Here is a 21,962-nt window from a genome sequence, read left to right as displayed (position 1 = left end):
GAGCCGTGGGCATTTTTCTTGACTAAAGTCATGCCATCTGAGCCCTTTAATTGGGACCCGAATGACAGACGAAGTACAGAGAGCAGCATCCCCCCGCTGTACAAACCCCTTGTTGCGCTGGAGCCGGACTGGATGTTAACATGTGCAAGACGAGCAGGCTGGCTGTGAAGACCGGCTTTCAAGCTCAGCGCGAAGTCATTTCTGTCTAGTTGTACTAGTGGCCGCAACTATTGGTTCACATTGAAAAGTAAAAAAAACACTTAGCCTGTACTTGCAAAGCAAGGCGGCAGCTTGCATATATAAAAGTCTTGACGGCCCTGGTTGAAAATTAAAGAGGATAATCCTCCTTTGAATTTGCACGTCCTCCGTGAAGTCGACCTGAGAGGTAAGTCTCTGAGTTCGGGGAAGCATGTGCTTCGTGGCAGCTTCTGCTTGCCGCCTCCCCATTTGTCATCGGTGGCTTGCATCCAGATTTACCCATTTACGATTATTTTGCATGCTGGCACGGTTTCGGTCGTTTGTGTCTTACCGACATTTATACGCATTGTGTGGATATTTCTCTTTCTGGACAACAATGAACAATCCTCTATTTGAAAGTGAAATGTACTTATTTATTTATTATTTTTAATGTTAGACAACGAAAATCAACCTGGTTCTAAATGAAAAAAAAGATAAGCTCACGTTGCCAACTTATCATTTGAGCCTCACAATGTATGACGGAGCTCGTAAAGCGAAGCTTGACCGCAAACAAAAAAAAAAAAAAACAAAAAGCTTCGATTTATTTGTTGCCATAATAATAAACGGGTGTTTAGTGGTTTTCATCTACGGAGCCAAAACGTCTTTATTAATTGTATGTGAGACAATACTATAGGAACAACAGCTTATCCATATTTAAAAACTGATTACCTATTCAAATACCCACTTAATAGCTTAATTTTTAATGTCGTCTCGGGCTGATGACCTTGTAAGAAAGAAATAATATAACAGTGTGATCTGTTCTGACAAAGAAGTCCCCTAAATTGCATTGTTTTTCTCTCTTACGACTTTCACCTTTCTCCGCCGCAAGGAATAAATGATCACTTCAACAAGACGGGTATCGCCTGACAAACCTGAATATAGAATTGCGTTCAGTCTCGACGAACCCTCAGGTAAATCACTGTCATTCACTCAATGCGTTTTCGCATGCATGGGCGTAAATTATGGGGGGTGGGAGAGAGTTGTAACAATAATCAAAACCAGCCAATACACCCCCCTGGAACCCCTTAAAGGGGTGGAGACCTCAACCCCCACCCCCCAATGCTCAAACTCAAAGTTATGCCCTTGCTCATACGGCTTGTGCAGTGTTCGTTGTGCAAGCCGTTACTGCAGATCGTTCTGTGTTTTCATTTAGGGAGTTGTACGTATGGAGAGATTCACTCAACAGCCATGTCTCGTCGGCTGCCCTCTAAAACAAAACAGACCCCCCCCCCCCCATGAAGAGCTGAGGTTTGGGTGTGTGTGTGTGGGGGGGGGGGGGTAGATGTACAAAATTCCTGCCCCCAGAACAGTGCCTAGAAAACCCGACCCGAGCCACTCTGTGCAGTATAAATTTAACTGTAGTCATTCTTTTAGCAAGACAGGTGTCCCCTCTATTTTGGTATACTTTGGCATCTTAAAAACCGATCATCTACCTAGCCGCACAGAGGGGCTGTCAGGGTCCAGCGCTGTCAAAGTGTTTTACAGCTATTCGGCCAAATGCTTGGACGGCAGCTGCAGCGGTGATATCTCGGCATCAGGTTTCCCTCCCCCTTTAATTCCGCGGGGGCCTGTGGTTCTCTAGTTTGCTTTTTGAGCACTGACCTATATTTAAAAGCATTTAACACTTTGCACTCCTTTCAAGCCGCAGCGCATCATCACATGCGCAATGTTTCTGGCGGGAGGTGAAGGGCGACATTGGCCGAAGCTCTGTTTATAAACTGTAGTTTACACTAAAACGACGTGAATCAATGGTGATTCTGAATATACAGTGTCTTGTAAATGTAATGTGATATTTGGCAATATCGCTAATGCTCATTAAGGCAGGATGTACTTAAATGCCTTTGGTCTGTATTCAATATAATGACATAAACCTGTATTTTCAAAAATAATACGGGCTTATCCCGTGTATATTTATGTTTTGTCTTCCGAGATCTGCGTTGGAAAATGTGTTTGACCTTCCATTTAGCATCTCAGACCCGTCTGTGTGTTGCGATACTCGGGGGGTATCTAAAATCACATCAAAGTAAGCGTCTGCTGTCATTTTGCCATGTTATTCTAAACACTCGCCCTTCACGCCACTCGCCTGTGGTGCTTTATACCATGTAGTATCTGTGTCGTGCCCACCCCTCAAAGAAATCCGTTCTTTTGGGAAGTGTAAAAAAAGGCTTTGGACTGGTACCAGGTCGAAAAGCAGCAAATAAATAAACAACGCCTTGAACCCCTAAATGAAAAAAAGCCCTTTTCTTAGTTCATGGACAAAGTGTATTGTACCCACTTACAGTTACAGTTAAGTTACAGTTTGCAAATGAGCAAAAAATAATTGTGATCATTAACTTTTTTTTTCCCCCCAGAGTTAAAAGATGTTGAGGACTTCCTTCAAACCTTTCCAGACCTCGAGCAGCAGTTACAGGTTAATCGTCCCAACCCATTACACATCTCTCATATCACCTCTAACATGGTGAAAACCTGTGGTCCTTCATATCCACTATGACACACCTGTGGCAATATTTGGTTAGTTTGTATACTTAAAATATGAAATATGCAGTGATGAGGAATGATACGGTTTTATTGGTAATTAAAACACAGGTGGAAAAGATACAACTTGATAAACTGCAGAAAGACGAGGTATACACATGTTTGCTAGGATTATATCGACGGAGTTGTGGCCTAATGACAGAGCCGTGTTCTGCAAATAGTTTTATAGCGTTGCACAACTCAGTGCAATAACATCGTCTCTCTGTTCTCATTCACAAGATTCATGGCAAAACAATTCGGGGCAGAGAACAGACCCGAGGCCATTGCTGTATCCCTCTGAGACTCTGATTTATGAGTGCTGGATCCCTGATGCTATTGAGTGGGACCAATTTTAGAGGGTCATGCCCGCCGCTGGAACCGTGCCCGCGGTTGACGAGAGGATGCCGACTAGTCAGGCATGCAACCAGATTACAGTTGATGTGGCCAGTGGCGGTACGGCTGGTGGTGAAGACTGGGGGGGGGGGGGGGGGTTATGACGGTCTTCTTCTGTCATTGTCATTGTGCAGCTGTGACTCACCAACATTTCTCACCTTGACATTCAACATACCGAGCTCCCAGTAAAGGGATATTCCCGCTGTGACAACGCGGCTATAGTCTTCTTTAACTTCTTCTCCTCCAGTTTTTCTTCTTGTGATTCTCCATTTTCACCTCTTCTTGGTGTCCACTTTCTTCCTCTTGTATAATACACTCTCTCCCACTCTTCTTCTCGTCCTTCATAATGTTCTCGTGTTCTCATCATCCTTCTCTTTCATCCTCTTCCCCTTTTCCTCCTTCTTAATGCTGTGCTAACAATACAGTTGTTGTGGTCGTTGCTGCTCATCCAACATGAGACTTGCAACAGGCCCAGTGGGCCAGGCACCCGCACCACTGCTAAGATGTCTGATGTGTCTTGTGTGCCCCCACCTTTGCCACTAGGTGGAAACACAACCAGCCTTTTTTTCCTCCAAAAGAGGCTCTTGCTCAATCAAATCGCCACTGAGCACATTTTATCTTTAGTTCACCGGGTCGGTAACACTGAGTCATGCCAAAGGTATAAAGCTCTTGAGAAGCTACATTTTTATGTAATTAAAGAGATATAAAACGTGCAGTGTAATTTAGAAAGTGTCAAAGGAAAGGCAAAAGGTAGTATTTCTTCATAATATCGTGTAACACCCATCATTTTGCTCTTAATAATTCTTATCCAGTCAGCAGTGGACTGGCACCTATCCCAGGAAGCGTATGGTGCAAAGCAGCGTATATTTTGGGCTGGAGATCAACTAAGTGCAGTAGAATGTAACAGTGGGTGTAGAATTAGAGATGGTGACTGAGGACTCATGGACGAGTGAGTCATGGAAGGAGTTGGTTTAGCCCGTACAGGCTGTTCTGTTTTCTTGAGTAAGATGGATGTATTTATGTTTTTCTATTAATGCCAATACGGGGAACTAGTAACAATTGATTCTGGAGTATTTTTGATCCTCGTACCGTTCGGACTCAGTCTGTTCTACCTGCTGTGTATTGGGACTTGTAATTAAGAGGACAGTTGGGTTAGAGACAGACCAGGCACCATCCTAAATGCCTTAGAGAAATGTGAGCTATGACTGCCCAACGGGGGGGGGGAGCTCAGATGTGTCTGGCCTGAGTCACTCCGAAAGCAGAAGTTGAAGCCCTACAAAACATGAGGAAGTGACCTAGCAGCTATTTTCCAAATGTTGTAATGTGCAGCCTCTTGAGGTCTGGTGATGTATGCTCCAAAACTGTATTCTGTATGCGCATGCATGTCAGAGAAAGAGCCAGACAAAGAGGCCATCCCATAAAGCAGATGCTTCCCAAAACATGCTCTGCACAACGTACAGTAATACACAAACAGCTAGCGAATTTTTACATGACAGGATAAAACGATATTGCATCATCGTGACAAATAAACAACTTTACCCACAATTATTCACAGGGCGGAGAAGTCAATATATTAATTCAACTGAACTAAAAGTTTGCGTTACAAATCATTTACACTCTCAGACTCAGAGGAACATTTCTGTACCATTGATGCATTAATGCTGTTTGTACCTTTGGGATGTTCCTCAGAGTCCATTTCTGTACCTTAAAAGGTACAATTACAAGGGTACAGCCCTTTTTTACCCTTTTAATAACAAAGAAGTTATAAGTTATTAAAACTGTATAACAAACCTGTTCCCTTCAGCCATTATACCACTTGTTTTACCACGAAGTAGCTTTACTGAGCTATTCATTAAGGGTTTTCCCTTTTGCTGTTTTTAAAAAGCACGTATGTTTTAGAAAACCAGTTCAGAAGTTGCTGAGATATTTAGACAGTTCCAGTGGCTGGGGTATGTGAGGATGCAGTACCACGTCAGTATGACTAAGGAATTCCCTGGCTCCTATGCCGCTTTAACGTGTCATGGTCTTCTGTATCTACATGCTCCCATCCATATTGTGTGCTCCACGTCCCTGCTCCCCGCTATCACCTTGGCGCGTGTTGCATCACCGCCGCTATCGTTCTCCCCTCTCGTTCTCCCCTCTCGCTACCAGCCGCTGCTTCCGTGCCAGGCCCTGAAGGAGTCCGTCCAGGTGTACAAGGACCACTGCAAGATGGCCAAGGAGTTCCACAAGGTCAAGACCGAGATTGCCCTACTAGAGGACCGAAAGTGAGTGTAGGCAGAGGCTGATTATGACCCGTGCTGCTATGTCGATGCAGGATATTAGTGTCTGTGTCTCTACTGTTTATAATCATAGCAACATTTATGTTGGGCATTTAGGTGAAACAGTAAAGAAAGGTATGGATGAGCATGTTTGGTGGGAAATCTATTAACCACACCTGTCATTATCCATCTGTTAACCCAGTTAAGTTCAGGTTCAGAAAGTACAAATCCAGACCAAGACTTAGTTTCAACCAAGCAGTTGAGTACTCTGTGACTGTGACTCTTTATATTTTTACCTTCTCAACCTGAATGTTCCACCTCTGGTGGTAGTACTAGAAGTAGTAGTACTGTTAGTAGAAGCAGCAGCAGCAGTAGTATTGATTTTGCAGACTTCAGGTGTGTGTGTGTGTGTGTGTGTGTGGGGGGCGGGGGGTGCTTGGTAGATTTCTCCAGCCTGGGGGACATTTAGCTAAATCAAAGTTGGTTCCCATCAATACATTTATTTCCGATGACCAGTAGCAGATATTGTCTAGGGAATGTTTATTTATTTTTTTTTTATTTTAATTTTAGAAGCATACTCTGTAAATCATCTCGTGACCCCCTTGTATTAATGGTAATAGTATCTGTGGCAGTAGTAGTAGTGGTATATTGATCATTTTTAATTTCTGTACATCAGAATTATAATCCTTTATTGAGTTTGACAGCATGTTAGTGGCACTGTACAGGGTGCACTGTACAGGGTGCACTGTACAGTGTGCCATCATAGGTGACTAAAAGGAAATGTTCAGGTGCTCATGAGCTGCACTGTGTTCTGCTCAGTAACAGACATGCTCCGACCTGAGCTTCAGGCAGCTCATGGAGAGCCGACTCTCACCAGCCACCTTCCATTCAGCACTTGATCCTGTCACAGACTTCACTTCCCTGTTCCTCCTCCCGCCCACCTCCTCCCGCCCACCTCCTCACGCCCACTCCCCCCCACACTCGTGTGGTGTGCCGTGTGCCGTGTAAGGCTACCGGGAGGCCCTGATCAGGCGGGGGATTTTGCAGGACATGCATTACTACCCCTTTGTAGTTTCTGAATGGGTGAAAAGCACTTCTTTATGAGGGACTGCTGTGGTCTGTAGCACAATTCAGCAGACAGGATGCCTGTGTGTTATTTTTGGTGCTTACATGTGTGACAGAAGCCTGCCAGCAGCCCTCTTCCCTTTTGTGCGGAAACACACACACACACACACACACAGAACTGTACATGTTTGTGGGGACCACTCATTTATTTGGGAAAAGCCTAATCCCAACATTGACAACCCTAACCCCCACCCGGCCCTAACCTTAACCATGGGTAACCAAACAAAATATAGGACTTTTGGCATTTTTAGCTTTTTGATGACAGTCACTGGTTTTTATAAAATTGAATTTCCCCTTTTGGGAACTGAAACAATGGTCCCCACAATATCAAAATGACAAGTTTTTATTACATTAAGGGGACTTTTGGTCCCCACAATGTAATGCATACCTGGATCACGCACACACTCAAACTCCAGCCACAAACATAAATACATGGTTTATAATACACCTGTCTGTACCCTCAAGGGTCTGCCAATTGTACGCTATAGATGTAGGTAAATGTACCTTTTAAGGTGCAGAAATGGACAATTTTTTTTCAGAGCAGAATTTAACTGTGCACTGGACATGAGTGTGGGTAATGGTTACCATGATTACCACCCCCTAATCTCCCGCAGATACAGCACAACACGCTGCCTGGGACGCCCACTGGCATCACACTCCGTACTGAACGACAAGGGGGCATCCTCTCAAGTCATGCCCCTTTGCAAAAAAATATGAGCCTGTCATCAGTTAGTTTTAACGGCACTACAGATAGATGTCCCTCGTCTTCCACTATTAGCATTTCATGTTATTATTAAATTATTACGATAAAAATAATTGCGACAAAACATGCTTGTTGGACACATGAAATAATTTGCTTCCTCGTTGCAGCGCTGAAACCTCTGACACTAATCAGTTGCCACAGAATAGTTTCTGAAGCCTAAATAGAGAAACAGGTGATTCAAGGTTTGTTTTAAGTATGGTTGGACCTTTTGCATGTAAAAAGAGCCATTTTCCACGGTCAAAGGCTTCACAGGAAATTCAGAGAAACACAGACTTTCAGATGTTCCTGGGTGCTGCCACAGAAACTCACAAAGAAACACAGAAGTACAAACGTTTAGCTGTACATGCTCTCAAGGTAACTGACCGATAATGTTGCCAAGCAGTGACGTGTCTGTTTACCAGTTTTCAGATACCTTTTTTGGGCAAGGAAGTATACCTCTCTTAAGTGGACACATACAGGAACCAAAATTTGCCATGGATCGGCCTGCAAACATTCTGGGGCAAAAATTATAGTTTGGATTCACCAATGTTATATCCAACCAGAAAGGAGATGCCCTCAAACTGAATATCCGATCGAGTTCATCAGTATAGTTTGTACTCCTGAGAACGTAGACTCCATTAATTCCCCCTGGCACGTCATCCAAGGGAGTGTCAGGGTATCTTAAAATAAGCGACGTCCGTCACGTTCTGTACCGGCACCGCAAATGAAGAACATTTTGTTTACTCTTCTGATTTCCCATGTCTTCTATCTAGAACCTACAGTATGTACTTCAGCCAGAAAGAGGAAAGAAACAAAATTCAGCGCCTTGAACAGTTGGGTAAAGCAACACCAACAGGACGCATACTAGTTTAACGCCACATATCAGTAAAATCTGCTGAGTCTGATATCCTGGCTATCTTGTTTTCCATTTGTACTTTGGCAAAGGATTTTTTTTCATGACGTTGGCTCACTGACCAGCTTATGTGTGCCTCATGGCTTGAAGTCACTTATCTTTTCTCTGGAAGCAGGCCAGGATTGTTGGAACACCTCCCACAGTGCCTCCCTTGGGGCAACATAAATAACCGATGTGATGAGAAGGCAGGCAACTTGATGGACACTGTGCCTCACCAGGTGTCTTAAAAATGGATGAGAGAGGGCTATAGGGCTCTCGAAGGAACAAACAGGCGCGCTTAGGTTCACTCAAAAACAACACTTTAATACAAATGATACAAGATAACCTCGCATTAAAATCAATATCAATATATCAATTGAAACAATGCAAAATAACCTTGTACCACAACAGATATGGAATAGCATGAATCATACGAATATATATATATATTCAGGGGGCGATATATATGCAGGGGGCGAGCTGGCCAGGCTCACCCCTTCCCCCCAGGGCAAGGTGTTATCCAGTTCCCCCTTTTGTCCGAGTGATGCTGCTTGAGAAAACACAGTAGGCGTCCTGGTGCCGGGTGTCTGCGCAACGCCTCCCTGTCCCCCCTACAGACAACATAGGGTGCTAGATAACGACCCCCCTCTGTCTCCCGAAACCAAGATAAGCATTCTGCATGCCGATCTAATGGCTCAGATAAGCATCCTGGATTCTTTTATGAGACAAAATTATTTACGGCGAAATAGATTTCATTGTATGGAGATCGGTAGAGGACAACATGTTCGTGCAGTGAACGATTAATCTGAATTCAGAACGATCCATGCCCACCCGATCAGAATCAATCCACTATTACGAATATTACCGTAAAAGGATTAATTCCATACCACGTGGTCAACGTAATCCTCCATGAATTCATCGGAATACACCAGGTCATGGCTAACAGTTCACCGGCAACTAACTAAGCCATCTTGAAAACCAACATGGAGTCTGCTGGAAAAGTGCAGAGTTGGGTAATTCAGGTCCAGAGAGTAAAAGTTCAGACCAAGATTTTCTTTGAACCAACCAGTTCAGCATAAAGCGTCACAGTCACAGAGGACTCAACTGTTGGTTGAAACGAAATCCCCGTCTGGACTTGCACTATCTGGATCTAAATTACCCAACTCTGGGAAGGTGGCTGAAAATGTCTATAATCTCAGGCCCAGTACAGAGTGGTCAGGCAAGGTGGAAATATGAAAATTTCAAGTGCAGAAAGTAAAAATCCAGACCAAGATTTTTTTTTCAACCAACCAGTTGAGTTCTCTGTCATTGTGACTCTTCGTGCTCAACTGGTCGGTTGAAACAAAATCTTGGACTGGATTTGTACTTTCTGCACCTGAAATTTCCACTTCTGGTCAGGCATTCATTTAAGGATGCAACATGGCTGGTTTGTTTTATTTCTTGTGGCGTTTCATACAGGAAAGAACTGATTGAAGAACTGATGGAGGACGAGAAAGCCAGCGTGGAGATTGCCCGTCTGGAGGAGGAATTCCGAGTGCTCTCAGAGGAGAACCGCACTCTGGTAAAGGTCCACAGCCAGCGGCTGGAGACGCTCAGGGTGCTTATCCAGAAGAGGCAGGGTTCTTCATGACCTTTGCCTGCCCAGTGATCCTCCCCAACTTAGGAGGTTCTCCTCTTATATGAAGGTCTACTGGGATAACATGTTCTGAAATTTCTGTTAAGGGCAATGAGGTCCCTACATTTATTTGGGTCCTGTCCTCAGGCCAAGGTCCATAAGGTCCACTTGCTTGTGAACAAGCAGTTCCAAATAGTGAATATCTCTCCTAGCTGTCAGCCGCAGACATTAAAAATGATTTTTTGTTTCTGTTCAACAGTTGAGTACATGTTGTGATTATACGCAGAGCTCTTCAGTGAGGACAGTTGAGTGTATGTTGTGATTGTACGCAGAGCTCTTCAGTGAGGACAGTTGAGTGTATGTTGTGATTATACGCAGAGCTCTTCAGTGAGGACAGTTGAGTGTATGTTGTGATTGTACACAGAGCTCTTCAGTGAGGACAGTTGAGTGTATGTTGTGATTATACGCAGAGCTCTTCAGTGAGGACAGTTGAGTGTATGTTGTGATTATACGCAGAGCTCTTCAGTGAGGACAGTTGAGTGTATGTTGTGATTTTACGCAGACCTCTTCAGTGAGGACAGTTGAGTGTATGTTGTGATTTTACGCAGAGCTCTTCAGTGAGGACAGTTGAGTGTATGTTGTGATTATACGCAGAGCTCTTCAGTGAGGACAGTTGAATGTATGTTGTGATTATACGCAGAGCTCTTCAGTGAGGACAGTTGAGTGTATGTTGTGATTGTACGCAGAGCTCTTCAGTGAGGACAGTTGAGTGTATGTTGTGATTATACGCAGAGCTCTTCAGTGAGGACAGTTGAATGTATGTTGTGATTTTACGCAGAGCTCTTCAGTGAGGACAGTTGAGTGTATGCTGTGATTATACGCAGAGCTCTTCAGTGAGGACAGTTGAGTGTATGTTGTGATTTTACGCAGAGCTCTTCAGTGAGGACAGTTGAGTGTATGTTGTAATTATACGCAGAGCTCTTCAGTGAGGACAGTTGAGTGTATGTTGTGATTATACGCAGAGCTCTTCAGTGAGGACAGTTGCTCATAGAGTGTATGTGTACATTTTCGTATTGAGTTAGAAGTTTCTAGGAAAGTATAATGTCTGATCTACAGTGTTGTGAAACTCAGTACTAGCATGTCCTATTTCATTTTACATATTTTCATTTTCTATTAAGGGTTAAATGAAGGGTCAAAACATATTACTGGTTTGTATCTATCTTAAAGCAGACATTTATGAATTGGTAAATAAAACACATTAAATGTTACGAGATGTTTCCCTTTATATGTGTTGTTTTTAAGCTACATACATGGTATCTGAGGAACAGGAACTTGACGTTTCACGATATGTGTATAGTTTGGATAATTGTGAAAGAACCTCAACAAGTTTAAGAAGCCTGTGTCTCTTTACTTAACCGCCCGGCGAGTTTTACCGGCACCTTCGCAAGAGCAATCGTGGAAAAACTTTGGGAATTATCAAAAATGCACGGGCTGTTCCCCATGTAACAAAACCACAATAAAATTAGACCATTACAAATATCAGCATTACACGGCACTATTCAATACCTATGTCATGGCCTATATATGATTTGTGTGTGTGGGTCATGTATGTATTACATTGTGCGGAGATTTGGTCCCCACAATGTGATAAAAACCTCTTGTTTTGACCTTGTGGGGGGTCATTTTTTCAGTCTCCAGAAAGGGAAATTCAATTTTAGAAAAAATCTGTGAATGCTATCAAAAAACTGAAAATGCCAAAAGTCTGGCATTTTGTTTGCTTACGTGTGCTTGACCTTAGTGCTATGTTAGGTTTCTGTTCCTGTCTTTGGTGTTAGACTTGTCGGTGCCGACCCGTGTCGTAAATCAGCCATAAAATACCCTCAAAACAGTTATATCATCCAATTTGTTTCTTACCTCTTGGTTACCTTGTTAGGCTTCCTTACCCATGAAATTATTGGTTTTAATATTTTTGGCTTTCTGTACCTTTCTTTGACAGCACACCTCTCGTTTTCAATAAAAAAATAATGGTAAAATAATCCTCAAGTGTATTATATAAATTAAAGCCTTGATGCAGTACACAAATGTATGCATTTTAAACTTACAAATGGGTCGGTGCCGACCTGAACACGATAGCAAGCTTAAGGTCATCATAGATTAGGGTTATGCACTTAGAAATGGAGGGTATGCCAGAAAGATACCACTATCAAATCTGTGTGTGCAAGCGTGTGTTTGGTTTATTCTTGGTAAATCTGCTCCTCCATTTTCTATGTAGCTAGCTCTTCAAGTGGAAATAAAACAAGCACTGACATTTCTGATTTACCTTTGTAAAATAAAAAAAACATACTTCACGCAGAGAGCCACACTTTTCTACCAAAACCTCACAATACACACTCAATATGTACCAGAATTGACGCCAACAAAGGAGTTGGTTACCAAAATAACTTTCAACACAGCTGATATAAGGTAGCAAGATCAGAATAGGATCAGAACCAAATGTTCTTCAGATATTGCCACAGATCCGTAAACCCGGATCTGGCCCAGTCTTTTTTCACAATGGACCAGTACTGGTCTGAATCTGCTTTCTGGATCTAAAACAGATAAGGGTCATATAAAGGACAGATTTACATTGGATATATTACCGAATCTGGCCCATATATGCACCAGAGTCAAAAGTTAAATTCAGATCTGGTCCGAATGTGGCTCCGACTCATTTTTCCAGACTGACTGCCGACCAATTCTGGTACTGGATCCTAACTTAGCATAAAATAACAAATAAATAAATGCTTTTATTTGCCCAAGTACATCGGAATGTGTCTCTTCGTCTACTTCTCGTTCTCCATCGCATAGAGGTCACAGCGCAAGGTCCGCCAATGCACGACGTCCCAGGAGCTGGGTGTAAGGGCCTTGTGCAAGGGCCCCCAGACATGTCAATCTTCTGATCATGTGCACAGCTGAGACACTCACCACCCACATATATTAATCTAGGATCCTCTAGCAGAACTGGTCAGCAGTCAACCTGGAGTAAATGAATCTGAGCCACATTCGGACCCGTCCTGAACTTAGCTTTTGATTCTGGTGCAGATACGGCCCAGATCTGGTAACACTCAACGTAAATCTGACCCAGCATTGGTCCACTGTTCAAAAAGACACCGGGCCAGATCGGATTTACGGATCTGCGGCAATTTCTAAACAGCATTTGACCTGGATCAAGTTCAGATTCATCTTGCCATGTGGGGCGATCACCCCTCAGATTGTTTCTGCATCAGCTGCACATCCGGTAAGTGATTGATCATTATATCCAGAGATGATTCTGGGGACTCTGGGGGCCCTATACAATTCACAATAAACTCAAGACCAATATTTTCATTTTTGTGAAAAACAGAATACACAAATACAGCAGATTTTGGTGGCCCTCGGAAGCCCCCTACTAGCTCGGGGCCCCAGGTCATTGCCTGCCTTATTTATCCTGTTGCTATGCCTATATGTATATGGTTAGGTAAAAGTGTGCTGGATCTTCAGAGCATATACAAGCCAACTGTAATCATTTAGACTCTCCTGCCCAGATTTAAGGAGATGCAGGTAGATCTGGCCCACAATCATTTACTATGTGGCTTTGCTCCACCGCGGCTTATTAAGAACTAGTCATTCGTGTTAAATGTGGGTGGTAAAGATTCCACTTCCTTATGGTAAAATTGAAATTAGGCACTACTTTCAAACCGGAAGGTTTTTTTAAAAAAAAATAATCAATTAAAATAATAATAATAATAATCCATCCATTTTCCTAACCGCTTATCCTACTGGGTCGCGGGGGGTCCGGAGCCTATCCCGGAAGCAATGGGCACGAGGCAGGGAACAACCCAGGATGGGGGGCCAGCCCATCGCAGGGCACACTCACACACCATTCACACACACATGCACACCTACGGGCAATTTAGCAACTCCAATTAGCCTCAGCATTAATAATAATAATAATAATAATAATAATAATAAACCATCTTAAGCCGTAATTATGACTGATTATTATATAAAAATCGAATAATAAGGGAGTGCATTAAATTTTGTAGAACGAATTTGTCAGCAATACACTAGGCCTACAATAAAGTTAAAAATTGTAATTGCATTTCTAGTCATGCTGGCACTTTAAATCTGGTGAATTTGCAATACTGGGTAGATAAGCAAATAGGATCAACACTTTCTGTTTTAAACGTTCTTGAAATTGTTCACCAGAGGCAAGGTCCAGGGACAGATACGGAGTGTTTCCTTCGGGTGACATAATGACTTTTAATGACAGACTGAAAACGAACGACGAATGACGGAATAGAAAGCGTGCAAGAGAAGGCGCACAGAAGAGAGCAACAAACTGAATGCAGATAAAAGCGATTCCATTGAAAGGGGCGGAAGTTAAGCAGGTCCGGTGCACCAGCTGACTTCGAACAAGACCAAGGATCGCGTTTCGGTGCGCGGAAAGGGGAACATTTTAGTTATTGTCACATGATTCCAGTTCGGGGAAAAAACGCCAGTCAATCGGACCTGTATTTTAGCTAGACTGTACACATACAATATTGTTTACATTGTAGGGGACGGGTCGAGAATTATTAAAGATCGGGGCTTACGTTCACTGAAATTATACAACAGGTTTGTACATTTTTTTTACAATACCGGCTTGTATAGAAATTAGATTTGTATTAAACCTTATCAGATACAATAAACATTGTTTTTCAGGAACTTTTTTATCCATCTGCCAATGAGAGGGGGACGTTCACTTTAAATCCTCACAGGTAGTGTAAGTCTGGGTGAAAAATGTCGCAATAAATAAAAAAGGTAATATGAGTTTGCTTAAAGCGTTTGGTTAAGTGGTCTTAGAATGAACAGCCGACGTTTCTTTAATTTATCGAAAATGGCATAAACTTGAATTTGTACTGATTTTACCTTTATAGTTCTCAGCATGGCAACAGAAAGTACCACATTAAAGCAAAGCTTGCTAAAAGACACGGTGTTTCTTCTGTGCCGATTGTAATGTTTTTACACGGAAACAGTATACGCGGACGACACTAACCAGTTATAAACCAGTAGACTAAAACAGTTGTATCGTACTGCGCGAAGCATTTCGACTTACACGCAGTGTCATAAAAGGAGAAAAATACGTTGATGTGTAGCATATATACATGTGTATAAAATAAGCGTTTATAATGCTTCTAACAGGCATAAATGAGTTTAAGCATTTATTGTACAGAGGATCATGATTTATTCTTATCTGTAAGCGCGGCTGCATACACTGGCTTTCGGGAAGTTCTAAACGCGAGAAAAGTGCTTGATCATCCTTTGTCAGCAGAAGCGCGTGAATCAGCGACTGGAGCTGTTGCACCGCAGCGCGCGGCCCGCATGACTAGACAGAGCGGCGATCATCCGCTGCCCAGATGCATGCGAGGTGCAGGCAGACGTCCTCTTTTTTGGATGTGTCTTATTCACGCAGTTGAAATTATACTGTGCCGTGTTGGTAACTACTGTTAATGAAGAATTCATATGAGTCTGGCTTTACTTGTCTAATTGTTTTGGAGCCGTTTTGGAGGTATTTTATGAAATACAAATTCCACTCTCGCCCGGGTCTACTTAAGTATTTAGCATCTTTAGCATAGTCTGTCTTACTCCGGTAAGTCACTTATGTCAGCATAATTGAGCAGCCTGGCATGTTGTATGCATGTGCTCTTGTTAATGCAGCGCAAGAATTACGTGATTTCACGGTTATCCTTAATGAATTTGACGTTTATGTGAATTGTGTTTTTCCTGTCTTGTACACAATAGATGTCCCAGATAATGTCTTTCGAGAGCCGCAAGTCCTCCATGTTCACCTTCCAGTCTTCAGTGCACAGCACGCGGGTACTCCAGTACTTGGATGAGCAGCGGCAGAAAGACGTTTTGTGTGACGTCACTGTCGTGGTCGAAGAAAGGAGTTTCCGTGCCCACCGCGCCGTACTGGCAGCATGCAGTAACTTCTTCCAGACCAGGATTGCCAGCCATGTTGGCCAAGGGCTGGTCATCACACTACCCAGTGAGGTAGGTTATGATGACGTTTGGGCTAGTTTAACTCAAAACTAAATTATTTTAAAGTTTTAGCTCTGATGTGAGGGGGGGGGGGGACAGGTGTGTTTTCCTGGGACTGGAGGGGCGCCCTGTCATCAAAATCTACCTATGGAAAACATTTTGATGTAAGTGACCATACATGTTATGTCCTTGTTTGTGTGGGTTTCCACTGGGTTCCTCTTCAGTTTCCTTTCTTAGGGGAAACAATTCTCTTACTTGAACTGGATTTGCTCGTTGTATGTGTGAGTGTGTGTCCTGCCATGGACCAACATCCCATCCGGGTGTGACCTGTCTTGTGTCTGGTGCTACCCAGGATAGGGTCTGGGTGGACTGGAAGATGGATAGATAGATATATATTTTCTTTCTTTATGTAGGTCACAGTGGAAGGATTTGACCCACTACTGCAGTTTGCATACACAGCAAAACTCCTCTTCACGAAGGAGAACATCTTGGAGATTCGACGCTGTGCAGCGATCTTAGGCTTCCGCAACCTAGACAAAGCCTGCTTCGAGTTCCTGGTTCCCAAATTCTTTGACGACACAAAAGATGAACAGTCAGTCTATCGGAAGTCGTGGTGGAAGAAGAGATGCTGCAAGCAGAAACGACAGGGAGCCAAACTCAGTGGCACCGTGGACGACGGCGACAACGTTGCTGAGGTAGAGCTCACGGACATCGAGTCTACCGATGGTCCTGTGAAAGAGCCAAACAAACCGTGTCGGTTTGCCAAACCATCCATAAACGCACGTGGCCAATGCAGCCCAATCACTCAGGAGAGACAGAAGGAAGACTACTGTGTCCTGAGTCCAAAGTACTGCGGATTCACCACGAGAGAGAAACTCTGCCTGGGATCCTGCTCAGAGCTGGCCACTGAGAGCAACAGTGGGCCAAGCATCAGTGAAGACCTGGTCCAGTGCCAGCTGAGCCAAAGCCAGACACACTCAGATCACCTGACACGTGAGAAGGAGGTTGCCATGAGGTCAAGCTGCCTCCAAGCACTTTCGGAGAACACCACTGCTACCGGCTTCGAGGAGATGCAACATTTAGGCTCTAGGCAGGATGTGAGGTCAAGAGGAATGAAATTTAAATGTTGCGTACTGGATAGTTTGGATACACCCTTCCATAAACTCTCCCGTAATGGGTCTGTTTATGGATTGAATCACGTCCACTCCCAGAGTCCGACTCAGAAGAACAGGGAGAGAGATCAGATGAGCAGCATCGAGAGGGAGGTAGCCGAACACTTAACCTCCTGGTCCAACTCGTGTGAAGCAAGCGGCTCTATAGACCCCAAAAAGGAGGACTGCCCATTTCTCCAGGAGCTGAGGGATGGGAGCACATGGCTCCCTGAGTGTGAAAGGGCTTCCATTGCTGAGAAAAGCCCCTGTGTCTCCGCCATCCACTCGGGGGAGGAGTCGGACGCTGACACAGAAGGAGACAGCGAGTGCTGTATCAGTGAGAGGGCTCGCAAGGTGGGTGGAGCTTTTCCTGATCTGAGTAGCCCAACGCTCATGGGCTGAGAAAGTAAAAGAACTATGAATAGCATTGCTGAGTCAATGAGCCAGTGTATGTCGGTCAGTCCACTGTGGTAGAGATGGGCTTTTGTATTTATTAGTGTAAAATGCATTTGTGCTTTCGCTCATCTCCGGTTCCCCTCATCTCCGTTCTTGTTCCCTTTACGTGGCACAGGTGCAGCTGCCTTATTCAGTGGAGGAGATCTCCTCCTTGAGTCGTAACGAATTCCAGCAGCTGCTGAAGGTGCGGCCGTTGACCCAGGAGCAGATGGACCTTGTGCACGACGCGCGGCGTCGCAGCAAGAACCGCATGGCTGCTCAGCGCTGCCGTAGGCGCAAGCTGGACTGCATCCACAACCTGGAGTGCGAGATCGACAAACTGGTGCGAGCAAGATCCCTCTGTTGCTTGTTTGTGCTTTTTTATTGCTTGTCTGCAGAGGTGGAAAATCCAGACCATGGTTTTGTTTCAGCAAATTAGTTGAGCGCTCTGTCACTGTGACTCTTTATACACAACTGGATGGCTGAAACGAAACTTTGGTCTGGATCTGACCTGAACTTTCCACCTCTGGTTGTCTGATGCATGATCTATTTAAAATGCAACCTGCACTGTAGTCTTCTGTTATGTAGCAGTAATTATCTGTTTCGGTTTCCATGTGTGTCGTTGCCCTGCAGAGGTCTGAGAAGGATAAACTCCTCCAGGAGCAGAATCATCTCAGCCAGCTGAGGCTCAAGACCAGGCATAGTCTGTCGGACCTGTGCCAGCGGGTTTGCCGGGAAGCCAGGCTGCAGCCGGAGCAGATGGAGGTGCTGGCCAAATATTCGTCACCAGATTGCCCCCTGTCGGTGTTCATGGCAAACATGCCCCACGTAGGACTGCCTAGACTGGACCGAGACCATGTCCAGGAGCCCCTATAAACGCATCTTGTGGACCCCCCTGTGGACACCCCGTCGATGGGGCCCCCAGAGTGCCTGCAATGCCCGGCTTAGCAAAAGCTCACAACAGGTCACTGGATGGCACATCCACAAGGCACTGCCACTCTTATGTCTTGGACACGAGGAGTAAGTGTCCCACTGATTCATGAAAAACTTCCGTTTTTCTTTTCTTTTTTTTTTTTTTGAAGAACATACCAGCAGTCACTATGCCACACAACCGCCAGCACTCACCTTTAAAAGTATATGAGTGCAAAGTACGCAAAAGTGTCCCGTGCTCTGGACGGGACGGCAGAATCACGGGACGTGGGGACGCGGAATAGGAGTGGGAGACTTTTGTTCGAGTAGAGGAGGGGAAACGTGTTTAAGAAACAGAAAGAAAAAAATGGGGGCCAACTTAAATGATTGTTTCTGCGTCAGCACAAGTGAAAAAAGGGGGGAAGTTAAAATGGGCATTGGATTGTGGGCAGAACTCAGGGATGGGGGTTCTGGGCTGAGCCAAATTCTGTGTGACTGGTAATAAGGCACAGCAGAAGTGAATGAATGCGCTCATCCCCGGCACAGAGCATCCATGTCCCACCGCCGTACATTTACGACGAAGAATGCATTCACTAGCTCCACATAGGATATTGTATTAGGTCCTTTTTTGGAAGGAAGTAGTAACTCTGTCCTTTTATTGTATGTTATTGGAAGTCTTGCTTTGTCCTGTACAGTGTTAACATGTATTCCATGCTCTTCCAGTACCACTCAGAACCTCAACAGGAGCAATTTCCTGTAGGTGGAACTTATTTCAGGGGTAGATATTAGCAGTCAGAGCCTTGATAACCTGTCAGGAGATGTGATTGTCCTCTGCGTTGAGAGTATGGTAATGGTAAATCATATAATTTTTAACTGTCAAACCCAGACTAATGTAACAAGGGGACAATTATCGCCAAACTTGGTCAGAGGGTGCTTGCGTATCAGAACTGCCGAACTTCCAGGCGTGCCCTGGTCTTTGATCAGAGGGGGACGTTTTTTAAATGCACAACCTCTATAGCCTCAGGTCCAACACACCAACACATACCTCAGCTGGGCAGAGACTGCATGTCCAGGTAACATGGATGAATGTAGTTTCTGCACTCAGCAGAGCTGTAGAAGCTGCAATAACAGTATTGGGATAGAAGCCCTTTTCTTGGTGGCACAGCATAACCGATGAATGATGGTTCGTTTTATGAGTTGAGGACTCACAATCCAACATCATTCAGTCAGCGGCGATCATGTCGCAGGACGTTCTGTTGCGTGTCCACTGTGTGCAAGGGCGCCGTAAAGGGGGAAAGTTTGGATGATTCCAAGGGCCCCAAAGTGACAGGGGCCCTAAAAAGTTTGTAGCATAATTGTTTTGGTCGGGGTTGGGGGCCCAATATGATATGCTTTCATTGGGTCCAAAATATCTAGAGGGTGCCTCTGACTGTGTTTCCCGCCTAGAGACCAGGCCAGGTTCAATGGGGTTCAATCATTCCTCAGTAACTGAGTGACTTACCATTGTTTCTGTTTGCTGAAACAATTATTGAGAACCTGTTTACTTCTGGGCTCTAAATGTCTGCAGCGTAGAACATACAGGTTCAGAGGTCGTCTGTCCTGACTGTACCCACAAGACAATTGTATCTGAAGAAAATCTTCACAATTATCCTGTTGCTATTTTGATTCTGCTTCCTAATTTGGGTGCTAGAGGTGGGGGGTGTGTACTGACCTAGAGTATGCTGACCGTTTGGAGTTGCACCTACCAAAATATTTAATTGTGCTTTTCCTTTAAATAAAAAACACTCTATGCAGGCATTCTGTCAACAAAAACAAAAATCACAGTTAAGACAGATTATTTTAATAAGTCAAAGTAACTATTCATAGGAATCCAGAGGTAAGGTATTCCAGAAAGGTTTGACGTTTTGAAGTTTGTTGACTACCAGCACCCGAAAAAAGGGGCTATAACATTGCCACTGACCTACTAAGTTTGTTATGGTAATGTCTCTGCTGGAGGGAATACGGGGTGGGGGGGGGGGGTTGCAACTGAGCACAAGGGTATACAGTTAGACAGCAGACTTTGTAATAGCACAGGTGTCTCTAGGCAACATGTCCCCTTCATGCAGGTCACTGGACCAAGACATAGACCAGACAAACCATGTGACCCTTCAGCCTCACACAACTAAAATCCACAACCTTTGAATTCACTTGCTGTTTTTTAACTTTTGCTCCCATGACCTCTCTGTATTGGATCTGTAAATTCCTTTTCACTGGATGTATTTTTGTCTGTTCTTTCAATTATGTTTTCTCAACACAATTAAAAGAAAATCTCTTTAAAACGTTCATAATCAGGTGAAGTCCCTTTAGTGTTGATCCTGCAGGATTCTTCATAATGTCAGTGTAATGGATGAAAGGTTTGATTAAGCTTTGAATTTTTGTTGAAAATATTCGTTCTGTATTCGTTTCATTGCAGCTGCTGCTCTCACTTGGTGTACATTGATTTTGTCTACATGAAAATCAGTTATCCTCTATGCTCAATAAAATTTGTTTATTTTGTATTTGGTTTTCATATGGAAAGCTTGTTTTTTTTATTGCTTGCTTCCGAAATTGCGCAACCTTTACAAGCTTAGTCAGCCACTACACCTTTGGACTCCATGAGTTTAATAGCTGGGTAAAAGAGGTCATTAAAAATTTTCCAGCCTGAGATTACGAAATGCAAAGAAAATGCCTTTTGTTGCCATCTGGTGACTGTGATAAGCAACAGCAACAATGAACAAGTTCTTGGAACAGGGATGGCTAATGTTATCCACAAAGTGTGTGTGCAGGTTTTTGGGGTAACCTTTAGGTCAGCTGTTCAAACCCAGGTGCGAGGATAAGATTGGCCACCCCTAGAATCTAGAAAATAAGCTACTTACTCTTCCAATAAATCCTTATCACTTACGTCTGCAATTTTGAAGATGTAATATTCAAATTCCTGATTTTGAAGTCCGTTGGTGTTTCAGGTTCAGCTTTGTTTCAGCTCTGGACACCACTAGCTGACCAGCAACACATCCAACCGATCTAAGAAACCCACCAGGCTTATAGTCTACAAACATATCTGGGATATAATTTGCATTCGGCTGGATGCAACAAAAGGTCTTAATAGCGGTAGTTTTCAGTGATGCTGTGAAAATGAGGAAGATTTATGAAGATTTATGACCTCAGCAGTTTGATTATAGCCTTCTGCTTATGTAATAAATGTTTTATAATGTGAGTCAATTTTTATTTTGTCATATGCGATGCTTTAGGTTGTATCACCATCACTATGGTGATGACACAAGTCTTGTTGAGACTGTAGCGTTTTCTTTTTGTTCACATTTTATTTACTTACACATGTTAAACAAGAAGCATATTGGTTAAACCCAGATCAATGGGGTGCTTGCTGAGGTCCCCTTGAGAAAGTGACTTGTTGTCTTGGTTAAGTGACAAGTTAGTGGGTAAATATCATTCAATGAAAAACAATGATATTGATTCTGATGGAAACGCTTATTAACTTAAATGTGGCATTTATTGTCAGTGCCAGATGTGGTGGTTCACTATCTCATGAACCCCCTCCACCCGACCAATTGCGATATTGACATCCCCCTCAATGTCCCTTGCAATTGCTTAGTCCAATCGATTACATACA

The 21,962-nt window shown here is 43.7% G+C and overlaps 2 protein-coding genes across 8 annotated transcripts; both read left to right on the top strand.

Annotated features, from left to right (window-relative positions):
- Nucleotides 1–7: 7 nt before the first annotated feature.
- map3k7cl (map3k7 C-terminal like) lies at nucleotides 8–11,056 on the top strand. Of its 2 annotated transcripts, XM_048984551.1 has the most exons (5): nucleotides 8–385; nucleotides 1,067–1,148; nucleotides 2,589–2,647; nucleotides 5,296–5,411; nucleotides 9,623–11,056. In XM_048984551.1, the coding sequence occupies exons 2-5, from the start codon at nucleotides 1,073–1,075 to the stop codon at nucleotides 9,792–9,794; spliced, it is 423 nt and encodes a 140-aa protein (XP_048840508.1). In that variant the 5' UTR covers nucleotides 8–385; nucleotides 1,067–1,072; the 3' UTR covers nucleotides 9,795–11,056. The 2 variants fall into 2 exon arrangements, with proteins under 2 accessions (XP_048840508.1, XP_048840507.1); XM_048984550.1 differs by lacking the exons at nucleotides 8–385; nucleotides 1,067–1,148; nucleotides 2,589–2,647 and having other exon boundaries at nucleotides 4,888–5,411.
- Nucleotides 11,057–13,989: 2,933 nt separating this feature from the next.
- bach1b (BTB and CNC homology 1, basic leucine zipper transcription factor 1 b) lies at nucleotides 13,990–20,853 on the top strand. Of its 6 annotated transcripts, none has more exons than XM_048984489.1 (7): nucleotides 13,990–14,414; nucleotides 14,502–14,557; nucleotides 15,112–15,207; nucleotides 15,582–15,833; nucleotides 16,235–17,326; nucleotides 17,544–17,750; nucleotides 18,041–20,853. In XM_048984489.1, exons 4-7 carry the CDS (start codon nucleotides 15,582–15,584, stop codon nucleotides 18,281–18,283), a joined length of 1,794 nt encoding a protein of 597 aa, XP_048840446.1. In that variant the 5' UTR covers nucleotides 13,990–14,414; nucleotides 14,502–14,557; nucleotides 15,112–15,207; the 3' UTR covers nucleotides 18,284–20,853. The 6 variants fall into 6 exon arrangements, with proteins under 6 accessions (XP_048840446.1, XP_048840447.1, XP_048840443.1 ...); XM_048984490.1 differs by having other exon boundaries at nucleotides 15,109–15,207; XM_048984486.1 differs by lacking the exon at nucleotides 15,112–15,207.
- Nucleotides 20,854–21,962: the final 1,109 nt, after the last annotated feature.

The sequence above is a fragment of the Brienomyrus brachyistius genome, chromosome 18, assembly GCF_023856365.1.
Source record: "Brienomyrus brachyistius isolate T26 chromosome 18, BBRACH_0.4, whole genome shotgun sequence".
Taxonomy (NCBI): domain Eukaryota; kingdom Metazoa; phylum Chordata; class Actinopteri; order Osteoglossiformes; family Mormyridae; genus Brienomyrus; species Brienomyrus brachyistius.
This window is presented reverse-complemented; position numbering and strand designations above follow the sequence as displayed.